Source organism: Pseudophryne corroboree, chromosome 1, assembly GCF_028390025.1.
Source record: "Pseudophryne corroboree isolate aPseCor3 chromosome 1, aPseCor3.hap2, whole genome shotgun sequence".
Lineage (NCBI taxonomy): Eukaryota > Metazoa > Chordata > Amphibia > Anura > Myobatrachidae > Pseudophryne > Pseudophryne corroboree.
In genome coordinates this window covers 836,101,995-836,121,484 of record NC_086444.1, presented here as the reverse complement: position 1 = coordinate 836,121,484, position 19,490 = coordinate 836,101,995, and the positions used below count along the sequence as shown (strand labels likewise).

At 49.8% G+C, this 19,490-nt stretch overlaps 1 protein-coding gene across 10 annotated transcripts in view; it reads left to right on the top strand.

The window, feature by feature from the left end:
- Positions 1-19,490, top strand: part of ARHGAP24 (Rho GTPase activating protein 24) — a 1,566,862-nt gene that overhangs the window by 1,526,552 nt on the left and 20,820 nt on the right. For all 10 annotated transcript variants that reach the window (XM_063919883.1, XM_063919884.1, XM_063919885.1 and 7 more), the window contains one exon: positions 16,854-16,986. In XM_063919883.1, coding sequence (XP_063775953.1) covers positions 16,854-16,986 — 133 coding nt within the window. The remainder of the gene's footprint in view (positions 1-16,853; positions 16,987-19,490) is intronic.

Sequence of the window (19,490 nt, the reverse complement as noted above, 5' to 3'; positions counted from 1 at the left end):
GACAGGAGAGGACAGGGGTGACAGGGACAGGAGAGAGGGGAGACAGGGACAGCACAGGGGTGACGGGGATAGGACAGGGGTGACAGGGATAGGAGAGGGGTGACAGGGATAGGAGAGGGGTGACAGGGACAGAAGAGAGGGGAGACAGGGACAGCACAGGGGTGACAGGGATAGGACAGGGGTGACAGGAATAGGACAGGGGTGACAGGAGAGAGGGGAGACATGGCCAGCACAGGGGTGACAGGAATAGGACAGGGGTGACAGGGACAGGAGAGGACAGGGGTGACAGGGACAGGAGAGAGGGGAGACAGGGACAGCACAGGGGTGACGGGGATAGCACAGGGGTGACTGGGATAGGAGAGGGGTGACAGGGACAGGAGAGAGGGGAGACAGGGATAGGACAGGGGTGACAGGGACAGGAGAGGACAGGGGTGACAGGGACAGGAGAGAGGGGAGACAGGGACAGCACAGGGGTGACGGGGGTAGGACAGGGGTGACAGGGATAGGACAGGGGTGACAGGAGAGACATGGCCAGCACAGGAGTGACAGGGATAGCACAGGGGTGACAGGAATAGGACAGGGGTGACAGGGACAGGAGAGAGGGGAGACAGGGACAGCACAGGAGTGACAGGGATAGCACAGGGGTGACAGGAATAGGACAGGGGTGACAGGGACAGGAGAGGACAGGGGTGACAGGGACAGGAGAGAGGGGAGACAGGGACAGCACAGGGGTGACAGGGATAGGACAGGGGTGACAGGGATAGGAGAGGGGTGACAGGGACAGGAGAGAGGGGTGACAGGGATAGGACAGGGGTGACAGGGACAGGAGAGGACAGGGGTGACAGGGACAGGAGAGAGGGGAGACAGGGACAGCACAGGGGAGACAGAGACAGCACAGGGGTGACAGGGATAGGACAGGGGTGACAGGGACAGGAGAGAGGGGTGACAGGGACAGGAGAGGACAGGGACAGGAGAGAGGGGAGACAGGGACAGCACAGGGGTGACAGGGATAGGACAGGGGTGACAGGAATAGGACAGGGGTGACAGGAGAGAGGGGAGACATAGCCAGCACAGGAGTGACAGGGATAGCACAGGGGTGACAGGAATAGGACAGGGGTGACAGGAATAGGACAGGGGTGACAGGGACAGGAGAGGACAGGGGTGACAGGGACAGGAGAGAGGGGAGACAGGGACAGCACAGGGGTGACGGGGATAGGACAGGGGTGACAGGGACAGGAGAGAAGGGAGACAGGGATAGGACAGGGGTGACGGACAGGAGAGGACAGGGGTGACAGGGACAGGAGAGAGGGGAGACAGGGACAGCACAGGGGTGACGGGGATAGGACAGGGGTGACAGGGATAGGACAGGGGTGACAGGAGAGAGGGGAGACATGGCCAGCACAGGAGTGACAGGGATAGCACAGGGGTGACAGGAATAGGACAGGGGTGACAGGGACAGGAGAGTGGGGAGACAGGGACAGCACAGGGGAGACAGAGACAGCACAGGGTTGACAGGGATAGGACAGGGGAGACAGGGACAGGAGAGAGGGGTGACAGGGACAGGAGAGGACAGGGACAGGAGAGAGGGGAGACAGGGACAGCACAGGGGAGACAGGGACAGCACAGGGGTGACAGGGATAGGGCAGGGGTGACAGGGACAGGAGAGAGGGGAGACAGGGACAGCACAGGGGTGACAGGGATAGGACAGGGGTGACAGGAATAGGACAGGGGTGACAGGAGAGAGGGGAGACATGGCCAGCACAGGAGTGACAGGGATAGCACATGGGTGACAGGAATAGGACAGGGGTGACAGGAATAGGACAGGGGTGACAGGGACAGGAGAGGACAGGGGTGACAGGGACAGGAGAGAGGGGAGACAGGGACAGCACAGGGGAGACAGGGACAGCACAGGGGTGACAGGGATAGGACAGGGGTGACAGGGACAGGAGAGAGGGGAGACAGGGACAGGAGAGAGGGGTGACAGGGACAGGAGAGAGGGGAGACAGGGACAGCACAGGGGAGACAGGGACAGCACAGGGGTGACAGGGATAGGACAGGGGTGACAGGGACAGGAGAGAGGGGAGACAGGGACAGGAGAGAGGGGTGACAGGGACAGGAGAGACAGGGGTGACAGGGACAGGAGAGAGGGGAGACAGGGACAGCACAGGGGAGACAGGGACAGCACAGGGGTGACAGGGATAGGACAGGGGTGACAGGGACAGGAGAGAGGGGAGACAGGGACAGCACAGGGGTGACATGGATAGGACAGGGGTGACAGGGATAGCACAGGGGTGACAGGGATAGGACAGGGGTGACAGGAATAGGACAGGGGTGACAGGGATCGGACAGGACAGGAGAGAGGGGAGACAGGGACAGCACAGGGGTGACAGGGATAGGACAGGGGTGACAGGGATAGGAGAGGGGTGACAGGGACAGGAGAGAGGGGAGACAGGGATAGGACAGGGGTGACAGGGACAGGAGAGGACAGGGGTGACAGGGACAGGAGAGAGGGGAGAAAGGGACAGCACAGGGGTGACGGGGATAGGACAGGGGTGACAGGGATAGGAGAGGGGTGACAGGGATAGGAGAGGGGTGACAGGGACAGAAGAGAGGGGAAACAGGGACAGCACAGGGGTGACAGGGATAGGACAGGGGTGACAGGAATAGGACAGGGGTGACAGGAGAGAGGGGAGACATGGCCAGCACAGGAGTGACAGGGATAGCACAGGGGTGACAGGAATAGGACAGGGGTGACAGGGACAGGAGAGAGGGGAGACAGGGACAGCACAGGAGTGACAGGGATAGCACAGGGGTGACAGGAATAGGACAGGGGTGACAGGGACAGGAGAGGACAGGGGTGACAGGGACAGGAGAGAGGGGAGACAGGGACAGCACAGGGGTGACAGGGATAGGACAGGGGTGACAGGGATAGGAGAGGGGTGACAGGGACAGGAGAGAGGGGTGACAGGGATAGGACAGGGGTGACAGGGACAGGAGAGAGGGGAGACAGGGACAGCACAGGGGTGACAGGGACAGCACAGGGGTGACAGGGATAGGACAGGGGTGACAGGGACAGGAGAGAGGGGAGACAGGGACAGGAGAGAGGGGAGACAGGGACAGGAGAGAGGGGTGACAGGGACAGGAGAGACAGGGGTGACAGGGACAGGAGAGAGGGGAGACAGGGACAGCACAGGGGAGACAGGGACAGCACAGGGGTGACAGGGATAGGACAGGGGTGACAGGGACAGGAGAGAGGGGAGACAGGGACAGCACAGGGGTGACATGGATAGGACAGGGGTGACAGGGATAGCACAGGGGTGACAGGGATAGGACAGGGGTGACAGGAATAGGACAGGGGTGACAGGGATCGGACAGGACAGGAGAGAGGGGAGACAGGGACAGCACAGGGGTGACAGGGATAGGACATGGGTGACAGGGACAGGAGAGAGGGGAGACATGGACAGCACAGGGGTGACAGGGATAGGACAGGACAGGGGTGACAGGGACAGGAGGGGAGACAGGGACAGCACAGGGGTGACAGGGATAGGACAGGACAGGGGTGACAGGGATAGGACAGGGGTGAAAGGGACAGGAGAGAGGGGAGACAGGGCCAGCACAGAGGTGGAGGGGATGGGGTGAGAACAGGGAAGGAGAGAGAGCCAAGCTTAGTCAAAAGGACCCTGTAAGCGATGACAGCAGCAGGTGTTCTGTTACATTAGCTACTGTACATGAGTAACAGGACAGAGGACACTCAGCCACTTCCCAGCCACGCCCCCCATCCCATACCTTTGCCTCTCCGCTCCCCGCGCTGGTCTTCTCTTGTTTCCGCTGGGATCACTTGGTAGAGCAGCAGTAGTGGCCGGGAGGTGGCGGAGCGTGCAGGCGGCCAGCTACAGCGCTGGCCGCTGCCCGGCTCCCTGTATGTGCTGTGGCAGTGTGTGAAGGAGCGGAGGCAGCGTGTACAGCGTAGGGACTAGTAACAGGCTCCGCCGTACTATCATCACCCAGCACGGCTTCCCCGTTGTTCCCCACCGCTGGCAGTGCTGCAGCCAGTGGTGGGGAACAGCAAGGAAGCCGTGCTGGGTGATGATAGCTGCTGTATCTGCTATAGTTAAAAGGGCACGGAACGGCCGGGGAACAATGGATGAAGTGCCCCCTTCAGGGCTGAAGCCCGGCGGCAAAAGACTCCATTGTCTCCGGCAGTTCCACCCCTGGGCCTACTCCATATATGTAGAGACGCCCACCAAGGACCTCGCAAATCCAAGTTGTTGTGTATAAAGATGCAGTGCCAGTTTCAGATCCTTCCATAATCACCCATCTGAGTAATATTATGGTCATGCCGAATGGCTGCAGGGACGCCATGTTTTCTCCGTACAGAGTCACAGCCTGAAACTCTTCTCAAAATGGCTGCAACACGCCTGCATTTTTGCCGCCACTCCCTGTTACTTCCCCCAAATGGTACCTGACAGTCAATCACTTTGCAAATAAATCCTCGGAGCCAGGGCCAGTGTTAGGGATTTCGTCACCCCCTGCATTTTGTCAATTTTGTGCCCTACCTCCCAAACTTTATAAAGGAACAGTGCGCGCCAAGGGGTGTGGTCTCACAAGGAAGGGGCGTGGTCACACAATAGTACCTCCAATTCAATTATGTCATACAGTACCACAATCTTATTCACACCTGATTCATATTACACCACATATTAGTACCCCTTATTCACATTACGACACACAGTAGTGCCCCTTATTCATGTTACATCACTCAGTAATTCCCCTCATTCACGTTATGCTACACAGTAATACCCATTATATATGTTAAGAACTGACAGTAGTGCCCCTACACACACTGCCCACAGTAGTGCCCCTAATATACCATTCCTGAGGAGTGCTGAATGCTGTCCAACAGACACAGTGTATGTGAGTACCAGGAGGGGTGGGCCAAAGGCGGAGGAGGACCATGGAGTCGGCAGGACTTGAGGAAGGGGGAGGAGGCTGCAGCTAATGCTGCCTGCATCATCTATTGACGTGGGTGGTAGGTAGGGCTTTTCTGTTGGAATCACTGTGCAGTTCCGTGATGGATGCGGAACTAGTCCTACGTATCATTACAGGTGATGGAACTCAGTTCCGGTCCATTCCCCCGCACTTAACCCCTAACCCCCATGTCTCTCCAGCCTTATACCACCCTTTGTAGTTCTACAGCCTCATTCCACCCCCTGTGTCTCGGCAGTCACATGCTCCCCTCCCCCTTAGACACAGTCTGAACTGCTTGCATGTTTGTTTTTAGGATAAAAAGGGGCTATCTCTTTGCTGTTGGATTTATTACTATTTCTCTGACGTCCTAGTGGATGCTGGGAACTCCGTAAGGACCATGCTGGGAACTCCGTAAGGACCATGGGGAATAGCGGGCTCCGAAGGAGGCTGGGCACTCTAGAAAGATTTATGACTACCTGGTGTGCACTGGCTCCTCCCACTATGACCCTCCTCCAAGCCTCAGTTAGATTTTGTGCCCGGCCGAGGTTGGATGCACACTAGGGGCTCTCCTGAGCCCTTAGAAAGAAAGTATAGATTTAGGTTTTTTATTTTCAGTGAGACCTGCTGGCAACAGGCTCACTGCAGCGAGGGACTAAGGGGAGAAGAAGCGAACTCGCCTGCTTGCAGCCGGATTGGGCTTCTTAGGCTACTGGACACCATTAGCTCCAGAGGGATCGACCGCAGGCCCTGTCCTTGGTGTTCGGTCCCGGAGCCGCGCCGCCGTCCCCCTTACAGAGCCAGAAGCAAGAAGAGGTCCGGAAAATCGGCGGCAGAAGACATCAGTCTTCACCAAGGTAGCGCACAGCACTGCAGCTGTGCGCCATTGCTCCTCACACACACTTCACACTCCGGTCACTGAGGGTGCAGGGCGCTTGGGGGGGGCGCCCTGAGAAGCAATTATAACACCTTGGCTGGCAAAAATACCACAATATATAGCCCCAGAGGCTATATATGTGGAAAATACCCCTGCCAGAATCCAGAAAAAAGCGGGAGAATAGTCCGCGGAAAAGGGGCGGAGCTATCTCCTGCAGCACACTGGCGCCATTTCTCCTTCACAGATCCGCTGGAAGGAAGCTCCCTGGCTCTCCCCTGCAGTCTACACTACAGAAAAGGGTAAAAAAAAGAGAGGGGGGGCACTAAATTTAGGCGCTGTATAAATTATATAGAAAAAGCAGCTATAGGGGACATAACTCAGTTAGTCCCTGCATTATATAGCGCTCTGGTGTGTGCTGGCATACTCTCACTCTGTCCCCCCAAAGGGCTTTTGTGGGTCCTGTCCTCTGTTGGAGCATTCCTTGTGTGTGTGCGGTGTGTCGGTACGGCTGTGTCGACATGTTTGATGAGGATAATGATGTGGAGACAGAGCAGATGCCTTTAGAAGGGATGTCACCCCCTGCGGGGCAGACACCTGAGTGGTTGAGCTTATGGAAAGAAATGAGTGCACGTATAGACTCCTTACATAAGTAATTTGACGACATGCCAAATGTGGGACAGCCGACTTCTCAGCTCGTGCCTGTCCAGGCGTCGCACAGGTCATCAGGGGCTCTAAAACGCCCGCTACCTCAGACCGCAGACCCAGATGTCGACACTGATACTGACACCAGTGTCGACGACGATGAATCTAACCTGATGCCCACTAAGGCCATTCACTGCATGATTGAGGCAATGAAAGAGGTGTTACACATTTCTGATATAAATACAGGTACCACTAAAAAGGGTATTATGTTTGGGGAGAAAAAACTACCCGTAGTTTTTCCCCCATCAGATGAATTAAATGAAGTGTGTGAAGAAGCGTGGGCTTTCCCTGATAAAAAATTGGTAATTCCTAAGAAGGTACTAATGGCGTTCCCTTTCCCGCCAGAGGATAGGTCACGTTGGGAAACACCTCCTAGGGTGGATAAAGCGCTCACACGTTTGTCTAAAATGGTGGCACTACCGTCTCCGGATACGGCCGCCCTCAAGGAACCTGCTGATAGAAAGCAGGAGGCGATCCTGAAGTCTGTATATACACACTCAGGCATTATACTTAGGCCAGCTATTGCGTCAGCTTGGATGTGCAGTGCTGCCGCTGCGTGGTCAGATAAACTGTCAGAAATTATTGACACATTAGACAGAGACACGATCCTGTTAACCATAGACCATATAAAAGACTCAGTCTTATATATGAGAGATGCACAGAGGGAAATCTGCCGACTGGCATCTAAGGTTAGTGCATTGTCCATCTCTGCTAGGAGAGGCTTATGGACTCGCCAGTGGACAGGAGATGCAGATTCTAAAAGGCACATGGAAGTGTTGCCATATAAGGGTGAGGAATTATTTGGGGATGGTCTCTCGGACCTAGTTTCCACAGCAACGTCTGGGAAGTCAGCATTTTTGCCCCATGTCCCCTCACAGCCTAAGAAGGCGCCGTTTTATCAGGTTCAGTCCTTTCGGACCCAGAAAAACAGGCGTGGAAAAGGCGGGTCTTTTCTATCCAGAGGCAGAGGTAGGGGAAAAAGGCTGCAACAAACAGCAGGTTCCCAGGAGCAAAAGTCCTCCCCCGCTTCTTCTGCCAAGTCCGCCGCATGACGGTGGGGCTCCACAAGGCGGAGCCTGGTACGGTGGGGGGCCGCCTCAAGAATTTCAGCGATCAGTGGGCTCGCTCACAGGTGGATCCCTGGATCCTCCAAATAGTATCTCAGGGGTACAAACTGGAATTCGAGGCGTCTCCACCCCACCGGTTCCTAAAATCTGCCTTGCCGATTGCTCCCTCAGACAGGGAGGCGGTGCTAGCGGCAATTCACAAGCTGTATTCCCAGCAGGTGATAATCAAGGTACCCCTACTTCAACAAGGCCGGGGTTACTATTCCACACTATTTGTGGTACCGAAACCGGACGGTTCGGTGAGACCCATTTTAAATTTGAAATCCTTGAACACATACATAAAAAAATAAAAATAAATTCAAGTTCAAGATGGAATCGCTCAGGGCGGTTATTGCGAGCCTGGAAGAGGGGGATTACATGGTATCCCTGGACATCAAGGATGCTTACTTGCATGTCCCCATTTACCATCCTCACCAGGAGTACCTCAGATTTGTGGTACAGGATTGCCATTACCAATTCCAGACGCTGTCCACGGCACCGAGGGTATTTACCAAGGTTATGGCGGAAATGATGATACTCCTTAAAAAAAAAGGGAGTTTTAATTATCCCGTACTTGGACGATCTCCTAATAAAAGCGAGGTCCAAGGAACAGTTGTTGGTGGGAGTAGCACTATATCAGGAGGTGCTGCACCAGCACGGCTGGATTCTGAATATCCCAAAGTCACAGCTGGTTCCGACGACACGGCTACTGTTCCTGGGTATGATTCTGGATACAGTCCAGAAAAAAGTGTTTCTCCCGGAGGAGAAAGCCAGGGAGTTGTCATCTCTAGTCAGAGACCTCCTGAAGCCAAAACAGGTATCAGTGCATCGCTGCACGCGGGTCCTGGGAAAGATGGTGGCTTCTTGCGAAGCAATTCCCTTCGGCAGGTTCCATGCCAGAATCTTTCAGTGGGACCTGTTGGACCAGTGGTCCGGATCGCATCTTCAGATGCATCGCTTAATAACCCTGTCTCCAAGAACCAGGGTGTCTCTACTGTGGTGGCTGCAGAGGGCCCATCTTCTAGAGGGCCGCAGGTTCGGCATACAGGACTGGGTCCTGGTGACCACGGATGCCAGCCTTCGAGGCTGGGGGGCAGTCACACAGGGAAGAAACTTCCAAGAACTATGGTCGAGTCAGGAGACTTCCCTTCACATAAATATTCTGGAACTAAGGGCCATCTACAATGCCCTAAGTCAAGCAAAATCCCTGCTCCTACACCAGCCAGTGCTGATCCAGTCAGACAACATCACGGCAGTCGCCCATGTAAATCGACAGGGCGGCACAAGAAGCAGGATGGCGATGGCAGAAGCCACAAGAATCCTCCGATGGGCGGAGAATCATGTACTAGCACTGTCAGCAGTGTTCATGCCGGGAGTGGACAACTGGGAAGCAGACTTCCTCAGCAGACACGACCTCCACCCGGGAGAGTGGGGACTTCATCCAGAAGTCTTCCAGATGCTGGTATACCGTTGGGAAAAACCACAGGTGGACATGATGGCGTCCCGCCTCAACAAAAAGTTAAAAAGATATTGCGCCAGGTCAAGGGACCCTCAGGCGGTAGCTGTGGACGCTCTAGTGACACCGTGGGTGTACCAGTCGGTTTATGTGTTCCCTCCTCTGCCTCTCATACCAAAGGTATTGAGAATAATAAGAAAGCGAGGAGTAAACACAATTCTCGTGGTTCCGGATTGGCCAAGACGAGCGTGGTACCCGGAACTTCAAGAGATGCTCTCAGAGGACCCGTGGCCTCTACCGCTCAGACAGGACCTGCTACAGCAGGGGCCCTGTCTGTTCCAAGACTTACCGCGGCTGCGTTTGACGGCATGGCGGTTGAACACCGGATCCTAAAGGAAAAGGGTATTCCGGAAGAAGTCATTCCTACGCTTATTAAGGCCAGGAAAGATGTTACGGCAAAGCATTATCACCGCATATGGCGGAAATATGTTGCATGGTGCGAGGCCAAAAAGGCCCCAACAGAGGAATTTCAACTAGGTCGATTTCTGCATTTCCTGCAAGCAGGAGTGAATATGGGCCTAAAACTAGGCTCCATTAAAGTACAGATCTCGGCTCTGTCGATTTTCTTTCAAAAAGAACTAGCTTCAGTACCTGAAGTTCAGACATTTGTGAAAGGAGTGCTGCATATTCAGCCCCCGTTTGTGCCTCCTGTGGCACCTTGGGATCTCAACGTGGTGTTGAGTTTCTTAAAATCACATTGGTTTGAGCCACTAAAAACCGTGGATCTGAAATATCTCACGTGGAAAGTGGTCATGTTATTGGCCTTGGCTTCAGCCAGGCGAGTGTCAGAATTGGCGGCTTTATCATGTAAAAGCCCTTATCTGATTTTCCATATGGATAGGGCAGAATTGAGGACTCGTCCCCAATTTCTCCCTAAGGTGGTGTCAGCGTTTCACCTGAACCAGCCTATTGTGGTGCCTGCGGCTACTAGGGATTTGGAGGACTCCAAGTTGCTAGACGTTGTCAGGGCCCTGAAAATATATGTTTCCAGGACGGCTGGAGTCAGAAAATCTGACTCGCTGTTTATCCTGTATGCACCCAACAAGCTGGGTGCTCCTGCTTCTAAGCAGTCTATTGCTCGCTGGATATGTAGTACAATTCAGCTTGCACATTCTGTGGCAGGCCTGCCACAGCCAAAATCTGTAAATGCCCATTCCACAAGGAAGGTGGGCTCATCTTGGGCGGCTGCCCGAGGGGTCTCGGCTTTACAACTTTGCCGAGCAGCTACTTGGTCATGGGCAAACACGTTTGCAAAATTCTACAAATTTGATACCCTGGCTGAGGAGGACCTGGAGTTCTCTCATTCGGTGCTGCAGAGTCATCCGCACTCTCCCGCCCGTTTGGGAGCTTTGGTATAATCCCCATGGTCCTTACGGAGTTCCCAGCATCCACTAGGACGTCAGAGAAAATAAGAATTTACTCACCGGTAATTCTATTTCTCGTAGTCCGTAGTGGATGCTGGGCGCCCATCCCAAGTGCGGATTGTCTGCAATACTTGTAAATAGTTATTGTTAACTAAAGGGTTATTGTTGAGCCATCTGTTGAGAGGCTCAGTTGTTTTCATACTGTCAAACTGGATATAGTATCACGAGTTGTACAGTGTGATTGGTGTGGCTGGTAAGAGTCTTACCCGGGATTCTAAATCCTTCCTTATTATGTCAGCTCGTCCGGGCACAGTGTCCTAACTGAGGCTTGGAGGAGGGTCATAGTGGGAGGAGCCAGTGCACACCAGGTAGTCATAAATCTTTCTAGAGTGCCCAGCCTCCTTCGGAGCCCGCTATTCCTCATGGTCCTTACGGAGTTCCCAGCATGGTCCTTACGGAGTTCCCAGCATCCACTACGGACTACGAGAAATAGAATTACCGGTGAGTAAATTCTTATTTTTTTGTCTAGCATCAATGAACATTATGGTGGGTTATATGGAGCTTGAGTAGGATTATACCACAAATCAGAGAATAAAAAATGAAATCTATAATCTGTGCATGGAACCTCCCAAACTACACTCAATTTATTTTTACTGCAGTCATTGGCCCTCATTCAGATGTGGTTGGAGTAGCTATTACCAGTGGTGCATCTATAATGGGTGCAGGATGTGCAATGCACACGGGCCCCTCAGGTCCAGGAGGGCCCACACTGCACCTATTTCTTCAGTACTCACCTCTTCAGAGTCCAGCATCTGCCATATTGTTCATGCGCAGTAGGGTAAATCGCTGGGAAAATTTGCGCATGCACAGTAGACTGTAGCACCTCTCTAGAAGAGTCTACTAGCGCCAGGTGCAGTCACTCAGAGTGACATAGGGATGGCCACTAATTATGCTGCACGGCTGCCTGCGAGAGAGAGTTGGGGCCCCCGTTGGAGACTGCACACGGGCCCCCTCCTCTCTTAATACGCCCCTGGCTATCGCTGCTGCTTCCTAGGAAGCAGCAGTGATAGCTCTGTATGTATAGGCAGCAGGAAGCTGCCTATACATACAGGTTACAACTAGTAGATACCTTCTGCTGCAGTAATGATCCGAGCTGCGTCTAAGGACGCCGCATCGGATTACAGTGATACCATCAGGCAGTTTGTGGCACCAAACAGGTCACATCAGCCGCCTGTCGCAGATCCTTGTAAGAGGCCAGGAAATGTCCGTCACCACCCCCTCCTCGCCCCCAAATGGCATCAGACTGTCAATCACTGACATTCTGATGCCATCCTGCGTCCCGAACATCGGTACTTTGTGGTATGAGGCGCAGGACCAACCACATCTGAATGAGGGCCATTGTGTACATTTCTCTTTGTAAATGAACCTCAATGTGATTAAAATATTGTATGTACAGTATGTCTTATTTACAAAGTCAGAGGAGTACTTACTGTAATTAGTAAACTAATCATAATGCTTTTTGTATGTGCTCTATATCTTAAGAGAATGTTCATATTTCTTCATCAGCAAAGATGTACAAGGGCATTAGATGCACAGAGTAGCAGTGAGAGAACATAGTGTATTTTCAGTGTGACCTGACTGTAATTGATGTTCGGAAGACTGGTTGAGGGCAAGTGGTGAACTTCAAGCAAATGTAATCAGCTCTGACCAGAATGTGCAAATCACCGCAAAGACTTGTGTTAAAACATCACCAACCTAAGGGACAAAGTCATGAAAGAACCTAAAATCTTTAAAGATTGTGAAACAAAAAAAATATAAAATACAATTCAGTTTGTGGTAAACATGCAATGTATTAAAGAACCAATTTGGGGTGTCTGATCATTAGTTTATACATTCTTAATTTATCATTGTGTGTATCGTTAATAGAACTGAATATTTAGTTTTGTACATTATATATATATATATATATAATTTTTTATTTATTTTTTTATATGGATATGTATAAAATGTTAGTTCATTTTCCATATAAGAATTTCGTTATACACTTTCTTTTTTGTGCTGCTGGTACATTCTGCCATCTAGTGGTAGTTGTGTTCATTACATGTGTTTCATGTTCAGTATGACCTTTTTTATTATACAAAAGGTCTTCTTCGTCATCATCTTCATCTTTATCTTCTTCATCTTCAACTTCTTCGTATAGTATCTAAAAAAAAGACGACAATACACATGTTCGTGTTAGGATTACTGTTACAGTTAACTGAAAAATAGCTTGTAAACATTTTTCCCATTACATCAATGTCGACATGATGAACATGTCAGCATGTTGTCTGTTGACATGTTGACCACTGGGGCGAACGTGGTGGGTTCTGAGTACCCAGAAACCCAGCGATGGGCCAAATTATTTTTCTTTAGAGATGGAGACAGCTGTTTCTCTGCCTCAACACAAACCACAACCACTACAGCAATTGCGATCACAGCTGTTTCTGCAGGGAGCTCTGGAATGCAGAGCTTTCTGCATACAGATAATGTCCAGAGGAGCGTGGGAGCTGCTATGCATGCTCAGCCACAGCAGTCCCTCTACGTCCTCATATTCTACTGTGCCTTTGCCACCAGTCTTCTCCTTTCAGCCCCTGGTATGTGTGAATATATGTTTGTATATACAGTGTGTGTGTGTGTGTGTGTGTGTGTGTGTGTGTGTGTGTGTGTGTGTGTGTGTGTGTGCACACTGGCATATTATAATGGGTACAGTGTGTGCAGCGCAAATGGGCCCCTGGGGTCCAGGGGGGTTCACACTGCACATCCTGCACCCATTTTTTTCAATGCTACCCCTCCAGAGTCCCACGTCGCAGAAGCAGCGCTGCAGAAATCACTGGGAAAATGGTGTGGCAGCCATTTTCCTGGTGTTTCGCACATGCACAGTAGGAAATGCACTGGGAAAATGGCCACCATGCTATTTTCCTGGAGATCTGCACATTAGCACTAGACTCTGGGACAGCGCTAGGGTCACCAAGTAACCCTAGTGCTTAGAGCAGGAGCACTGCCGGCTAGAGAATAGGTGGCCCAGAAGGAGACTGCACATAAGCCTCCTCCTCTCTGAAGATGTGTGTGTGTGTGACATCTATCTATCTTTACTGGAGATGAGCGGTTTGGATCTTGTGAAATCTGAGCACCCACAGAACTTCCAGTAACCAAGTAAATCCAAGACCTGCCTCGGGTTATCCCTCTAGGCTCGGATTCCAAATTGAGGCAAAACATTGTAATCCCGGTGTTGGATTCTATATAAAGACCCCGTGGCAGTGACTCGCTGCTATATACTTTGCTGTGCTCTGCTGTGTCTATCCAAAAGTGCTCTGTCCATCCACAAGCCTGCACTGTTCTTTACTGTGTCCATCCACAAGATGTGTTGCATCCGTCACGTGGCTGTGCTGTGTCAATCCAGTGGCTGTACTGTGTCCAGTCCCCTTAGTCTAATTCTGTCACACAGTGGTGAGGCACTAACTCCACAGGCCATACCCCACTGTGTTCACATATAAGCACTGCAGGGTGACTCTGCAGTGTCAGTTGTGAAAAAGTAAAAAAAAAGTTAATAAGTAAAAAAAAAAGTAATTTTTTTTAAGTTTGTACAACCTGTGTGTGTTGTACCCCAGTGCGACTTTGTTCATGTATGCAGAAAAGCACTTAGAATCCCCGTAGTGTGAGCTGAGCTGCAAATTTAAAAAAAACATAACAAAATAATAATAATAATATATATATATATATAATGCTATTGTTTGTACTGTTCTGTGTGCTGTACCCCAATGCAACTTTGTTGACATATATAGAAAAGCCCTTTGAATCCCTGGAGTGTGAGCTGAGCTGTGTAAAAATTTCTGCAGCAGGGTACATAGGGTTTCCACAGGAAAACATTGGGGATGTATAGATGGATCTGGATCCAGGGCACAAACAGGTTAAAACTGTAGCCATCCCAGGATGCATTGGGTCCCTCCTCTATAACCCCACCTCCAGGCACTGTGAGGTCAGTTTTGTTCTATTGTGCTATTGTTTGTACTATGGGCGTCATTCCGAGTTGATCGCTAGCTGCCGTTGTTCGCAGCGCAGCGATCAGGCTAAAAATCGGCGCGCAACATACTTTCACAAAAGCCGATGCAGTTTTACACAAGGTCTAGCAACACTTTTCAGTCGCACTGCTGATCGTTGAGTGATTGACAGGAAGTGGGTGTTTCTGGGTGGTTACTGACCGTTTTCGGGGAGTGTGTGTAAAAACGCAGGCGTGCCAGATAAAAACGCAGGAGTGGCTTGGGAAACGGGGGAGTGGCTGGCCGAATGCAGGGCGTGTTTGTGACGTCAAAGCAGGAACTAAATAGTCTGGAGTGATCGCAAGGTAGGAGTAGGTCTGCAGCTACTCTGAAACTGCACAATCTTTTTTTGTAGCAGCGCTGCGATCCTTTCGTTTGCACTTCTGCTAAGCTAAGATACACTCCCAGAGGGTGGTGGCTTAGCGTTTGCACTGCTGCTAAAAGCAGCTAGCAAACGACAACTCGGAATGAGGGCCTATGTGTAGTAAGCCAGTGCGACTTTGTTCATGTATATAGAAAAGCCTTTTGAATCCCTAGAGTGTGAGCTTAGCTGCAAATTTAAAAAATAAAACAGAATATATTGTTATATTGTTTGTACTGTTTTGTGCACTGTACCCCATTGTGACTTTGTTCATGTATATAGAAAAGCCTTTTGAATCCCTGCAGAGCTGAGCTAGCATCTTGGCACCACAGAGCTGTTAGCTTAGCTGCCTTAAGCCTGTTGTAGCTTGTTTTGTGGGGGCCCAAACAAACCAAGCACTTCAGCACAAAAGTGTCAGTCCCTGCTGCTAAAGTGCTTGGTTTGTTATTATTACCAGGCACTGGCCCCCATGGTAATCTGCCCTGAATACGGTCCCAGAATGAATGTTTCTGTGCTTGCATCAGGAACTCTATATACCAGTTCTTTATGGAGGTGCAGACGCCATAGGTGTTGGTGGTGACATGTGATGATAAATGTACTTGGCACCATCATTTGTCACAACTTTTATTTTGAAACTTTGACTAAGGGTTCAAGGAAGACAACGATGCTACTGTTGTACTGGTGATCCATCCTTATTCCTGTGCCACCAAAACTTGATATTTTCACTGGACATACAGTGATAAAAGTACCTCTCATTTTTTAGCATTGATATTGACGTTTATTTATGTGTTGCGGCTCTGAACAGTAATATAATTACACAAATATTTCATAAATAGCATACATGGAATAGTTATAAACAGTGCTAAAACTAAAGACAATGAAGGCTAGAGGGAGTAGGGGATAGGCTAGAGACTCACTTAGCTGGTACAGGTTGCACTGGGGGAGTAGTGAGGAAATAGAACTGAGTGGGGGCATGTTCTCGCGATTGCGGGCCTTCCATGAGGCCACGCCCCCTTTTCGGTAGCCCACGCCCCTTTTCAGGCACGCGCATGAAGATGTCCCTCCTTCCGATGCCCAAATGTAAGGAGGTATCGTGTATGGTCATTTAGTTGGAGGACAGACAGTATCAGAATTGGAAATGTATCAAACGTTCTAAAGAGTGGACAAGTGGAGCAGTTGCCCCTAGCAGCCAGTCAGCTGCTTCATGTCATTTTATACAATGTACTTGATAAATGCTAGCTAGGAGCTGACTGGTTGCTATGTACACCTTCACCACCTCTCCACTTTTTAGAAGATTTATGACATTTCCACCAGCGTCACTGATGAGCAAAATGGAGACAGGTGATCATATAGGTACTTAAATATAGTATTAGTACATGAAGTGGCTATTTGGGAAATAGAGCATTTTCTACAGGCTGGAAAGTGACAGGGCAGAAAATTGTTTTCAAGCCAGTCTGGAGACAAATTAGGGCAGCTTGCATATATGCCAACCAACTATGTACTGCAGCTACACCAGTCTTCTTCCTTGTACCAGTCTTCTTTTATTTCAAGGTAAATCGGACTAGCATTAAAAATCTAATACAACTCCAGATCCTGATTTATTCTTTTGCTTTCTCAGCTGCCTGTTTAATATTAAATAAGCTATTCAAATTTCACGCAGTGCGTCTGTCAGTAGGAACCTGCTTTTAGATAAATGTTAATATACAAATTTATTTCATTTGGCGTGATTGGAAAAACAGACAAAAGGAAAATGGAATAGGGGTTTAGTTTGCAGTTGTAGAGGAATGATATATAAATCTGTGGCATAGACTGGGAAGTGTACTACGGATTTGCAGATTGCTGTTTTATGTACATTAACCACTTCCTGCATTGTCTGTTATCTGCAGCAACACAGATGTCCACACAGTCGCCTCACTTCTGAAGCTGTACCTGCGAGAACTGCCAGAGCCTGTCATCCCATATGCAAAATTTGAGGATTTTCTCTCATGTGCAAAACAGCTCAGCAAAGAAGAGGAATCTGTAAGTAGCAGATGAATGGTGCATGATCTCCAAGTTATTAAAACATTTTCCTACTCTTCAGTTATTTATGCCAGGAGAGATCGCTAATTTGTAATGATTATTTTCTGATGTCAAAATTTGATAAGTATACTCTAAACACACATTTTCAAGTAACCTGATACAAACATACCTGACAGCAGTAGGCCTGATTCAATTTTTGTAAGTAAAGCATAAAAGCAAGCAACTGGACAAAACCATGTGTCACTGCAGATGGGGCAGATGTAATGTTCAGAGAGAGTTAGATTTGGGTGAGGTGTGTTCAAAGTACTGAATCTAAATTTCTGTGTAAAAATAAAGCTGTCTAACTAATTTGTGGGCTGCATGCAAAAGTAGCCAGTGTTTACCCTGCACAGAGAAAATAAATGTATTTGCCCCCCTGGCATGGCAACTTGGTTTGTTCCAGACATTAAGTTACTTGCTTTTTTTGCTTTACTTACAAATATGAATCAGGCCAGTCTCAATTTTTGACATCCTTGGAAGGTGTAGGTCGCCTGAAAGGGTGTTCTGCCATAAGAGGCATTGTTTGACCAAGGTTTGTGTGGATAGTGTTTGGACTATTTTGCTTGTTTCACGTAAGGGCTTCAGCTATTTCGTTTCATTGTTATCAGGATACTGCATTTCTTAGACCCAATAATTATAGTACTTTGTTATTGCTATTTACGGCAATAAGAAATGAATGATTGACCAGATGTATTAAGAAACACCCGCAGGGATAGGGGCTCTGACAGGAATATGTCCTTGCAGAGTGTTAGAAGTGGTGATCTTTATTGTGAGGCGCACTACTGCTGGGCGCACCAATGCGCACATGTGGTCTGCATATGTACATACACTGTACATCTGCATATACTGATTCCTCTCTCAGTAACTACTGCAATCTATAGCCAATAGCAGGCCTGGTCAACTTGTGGCTCTCCAGCTATTGTGAAACTACACATCCCAGCATGCCCTGCCACAGTTTTAGCATTCCCTATAGCAATACTGTGGCAGGGCATGCTGGGATGTGTAGTTTCACAACAGCTGGAGAGCCACAAGTTGGCCAGGCCTGGCCTACAGGCTACAGTGACTAACACTATCTCTGCATTCCGGAGCTTAGTAGAATCATCAAAAAGAAGACCCCTTACAATTCTATGGTGGATGCATTTGCAAGCTAATACGGGGGACCGCAGCAAGCGTGTCCGATATCTTCTGTACACCCTGTACATACATTCAGGGGATACTTATTTGTGGCTACCACTCAAATAGTTTGTCTGCTAGAGCATCTCTTGACTATGAGCAAACGATCTCTGGATACTAAGGGGTAGATGTATTACACTGGCCCGAATTGTGCCACTATAACTCTTCCTGCTTTGCTTTATTACAGAGGTGATGCAGGAAGCATTAACGACGAGATGTATGTACAGCTCGGCTGCCGGCGTGAGGGAGTGTAAACTCCCCCCTCTGGCGATCCCTGTCTCAACTCACAGTGCATCTGCTTAGTGCTGACGACCTGTGTCTCTGCTTCTGGCTGGTTACTGGGTATGGGCAAGATCTCACATGCAGCCCGGAGCCGGCAGCTGCAGTAACCAGCTGCGATGTAAGAGCAACAACACCTGCAGCTGTCGAAATCGCTAACTGAAGTTGACGGAACGGTCAGTGCCACTGACCATTCATACATGGCCCCGCATAGCGCTCCTGGCATTTGCCGGTAACTACTGCTGTCTTACACAGGGGACCAGCGATATCAGCACACATAACATGCACTGACACCACTTCTTCCCCATATCTCTTGGTCTTACATCTACCCTGGAGTTCTCCTTCCCCAGTTTAGCACATTTATTTACGTCCCTACAATCCTGCCATCTTTGGTGCCTCGAATGCCACTTGCCTGTAGACACTGCTTAGCCGTGATTTATAGGAACAAAGACAGGAGAAAACATAATAGTATTGGAAGTGTAATTGGCTTGCTGCCCTTCAGTACACACTTCCCATGCTACTGTAGCAGCCTGACGTCGCAGGGCAGGACAAGTAAACTAAGGCAGAAAGGTTTCTCCTGTGACTTAGCACTGAGTGGTGGCTGCAGTCAGTCAGATAATGCTGAAAATTCCCTGAGAAGATCAGCACATTGACCTACTGGGGTGACACGTAGGAGTGGGTGCTGTTGGGAAAGCGGGGTGCAACTCTATTAAGTAAAGAACTTTGCATAGGTGTTTTATGTCATTGTTGCTGGAATTTTTCTGAAGCATAAATTTAGAGATTATTGCAATAATCAAAAAGATAAAAAGGAGCATTAAGAGGCTGATTCTGTCTGAGTTGGGAACAAATAACAGCAAGTAACTTGGGGGGTAATTAGATCTGGTCGTAGATGTGCTAAATTTAGCACATATACGATCAGTTACTCTGACATGTGGGGGGACGCACAGCACAGGGCTAGTCCGCCCAGCATGTCAGGCCCTCCCCCCCCCCCCCCCCCCCTCCCCCCTGCACAG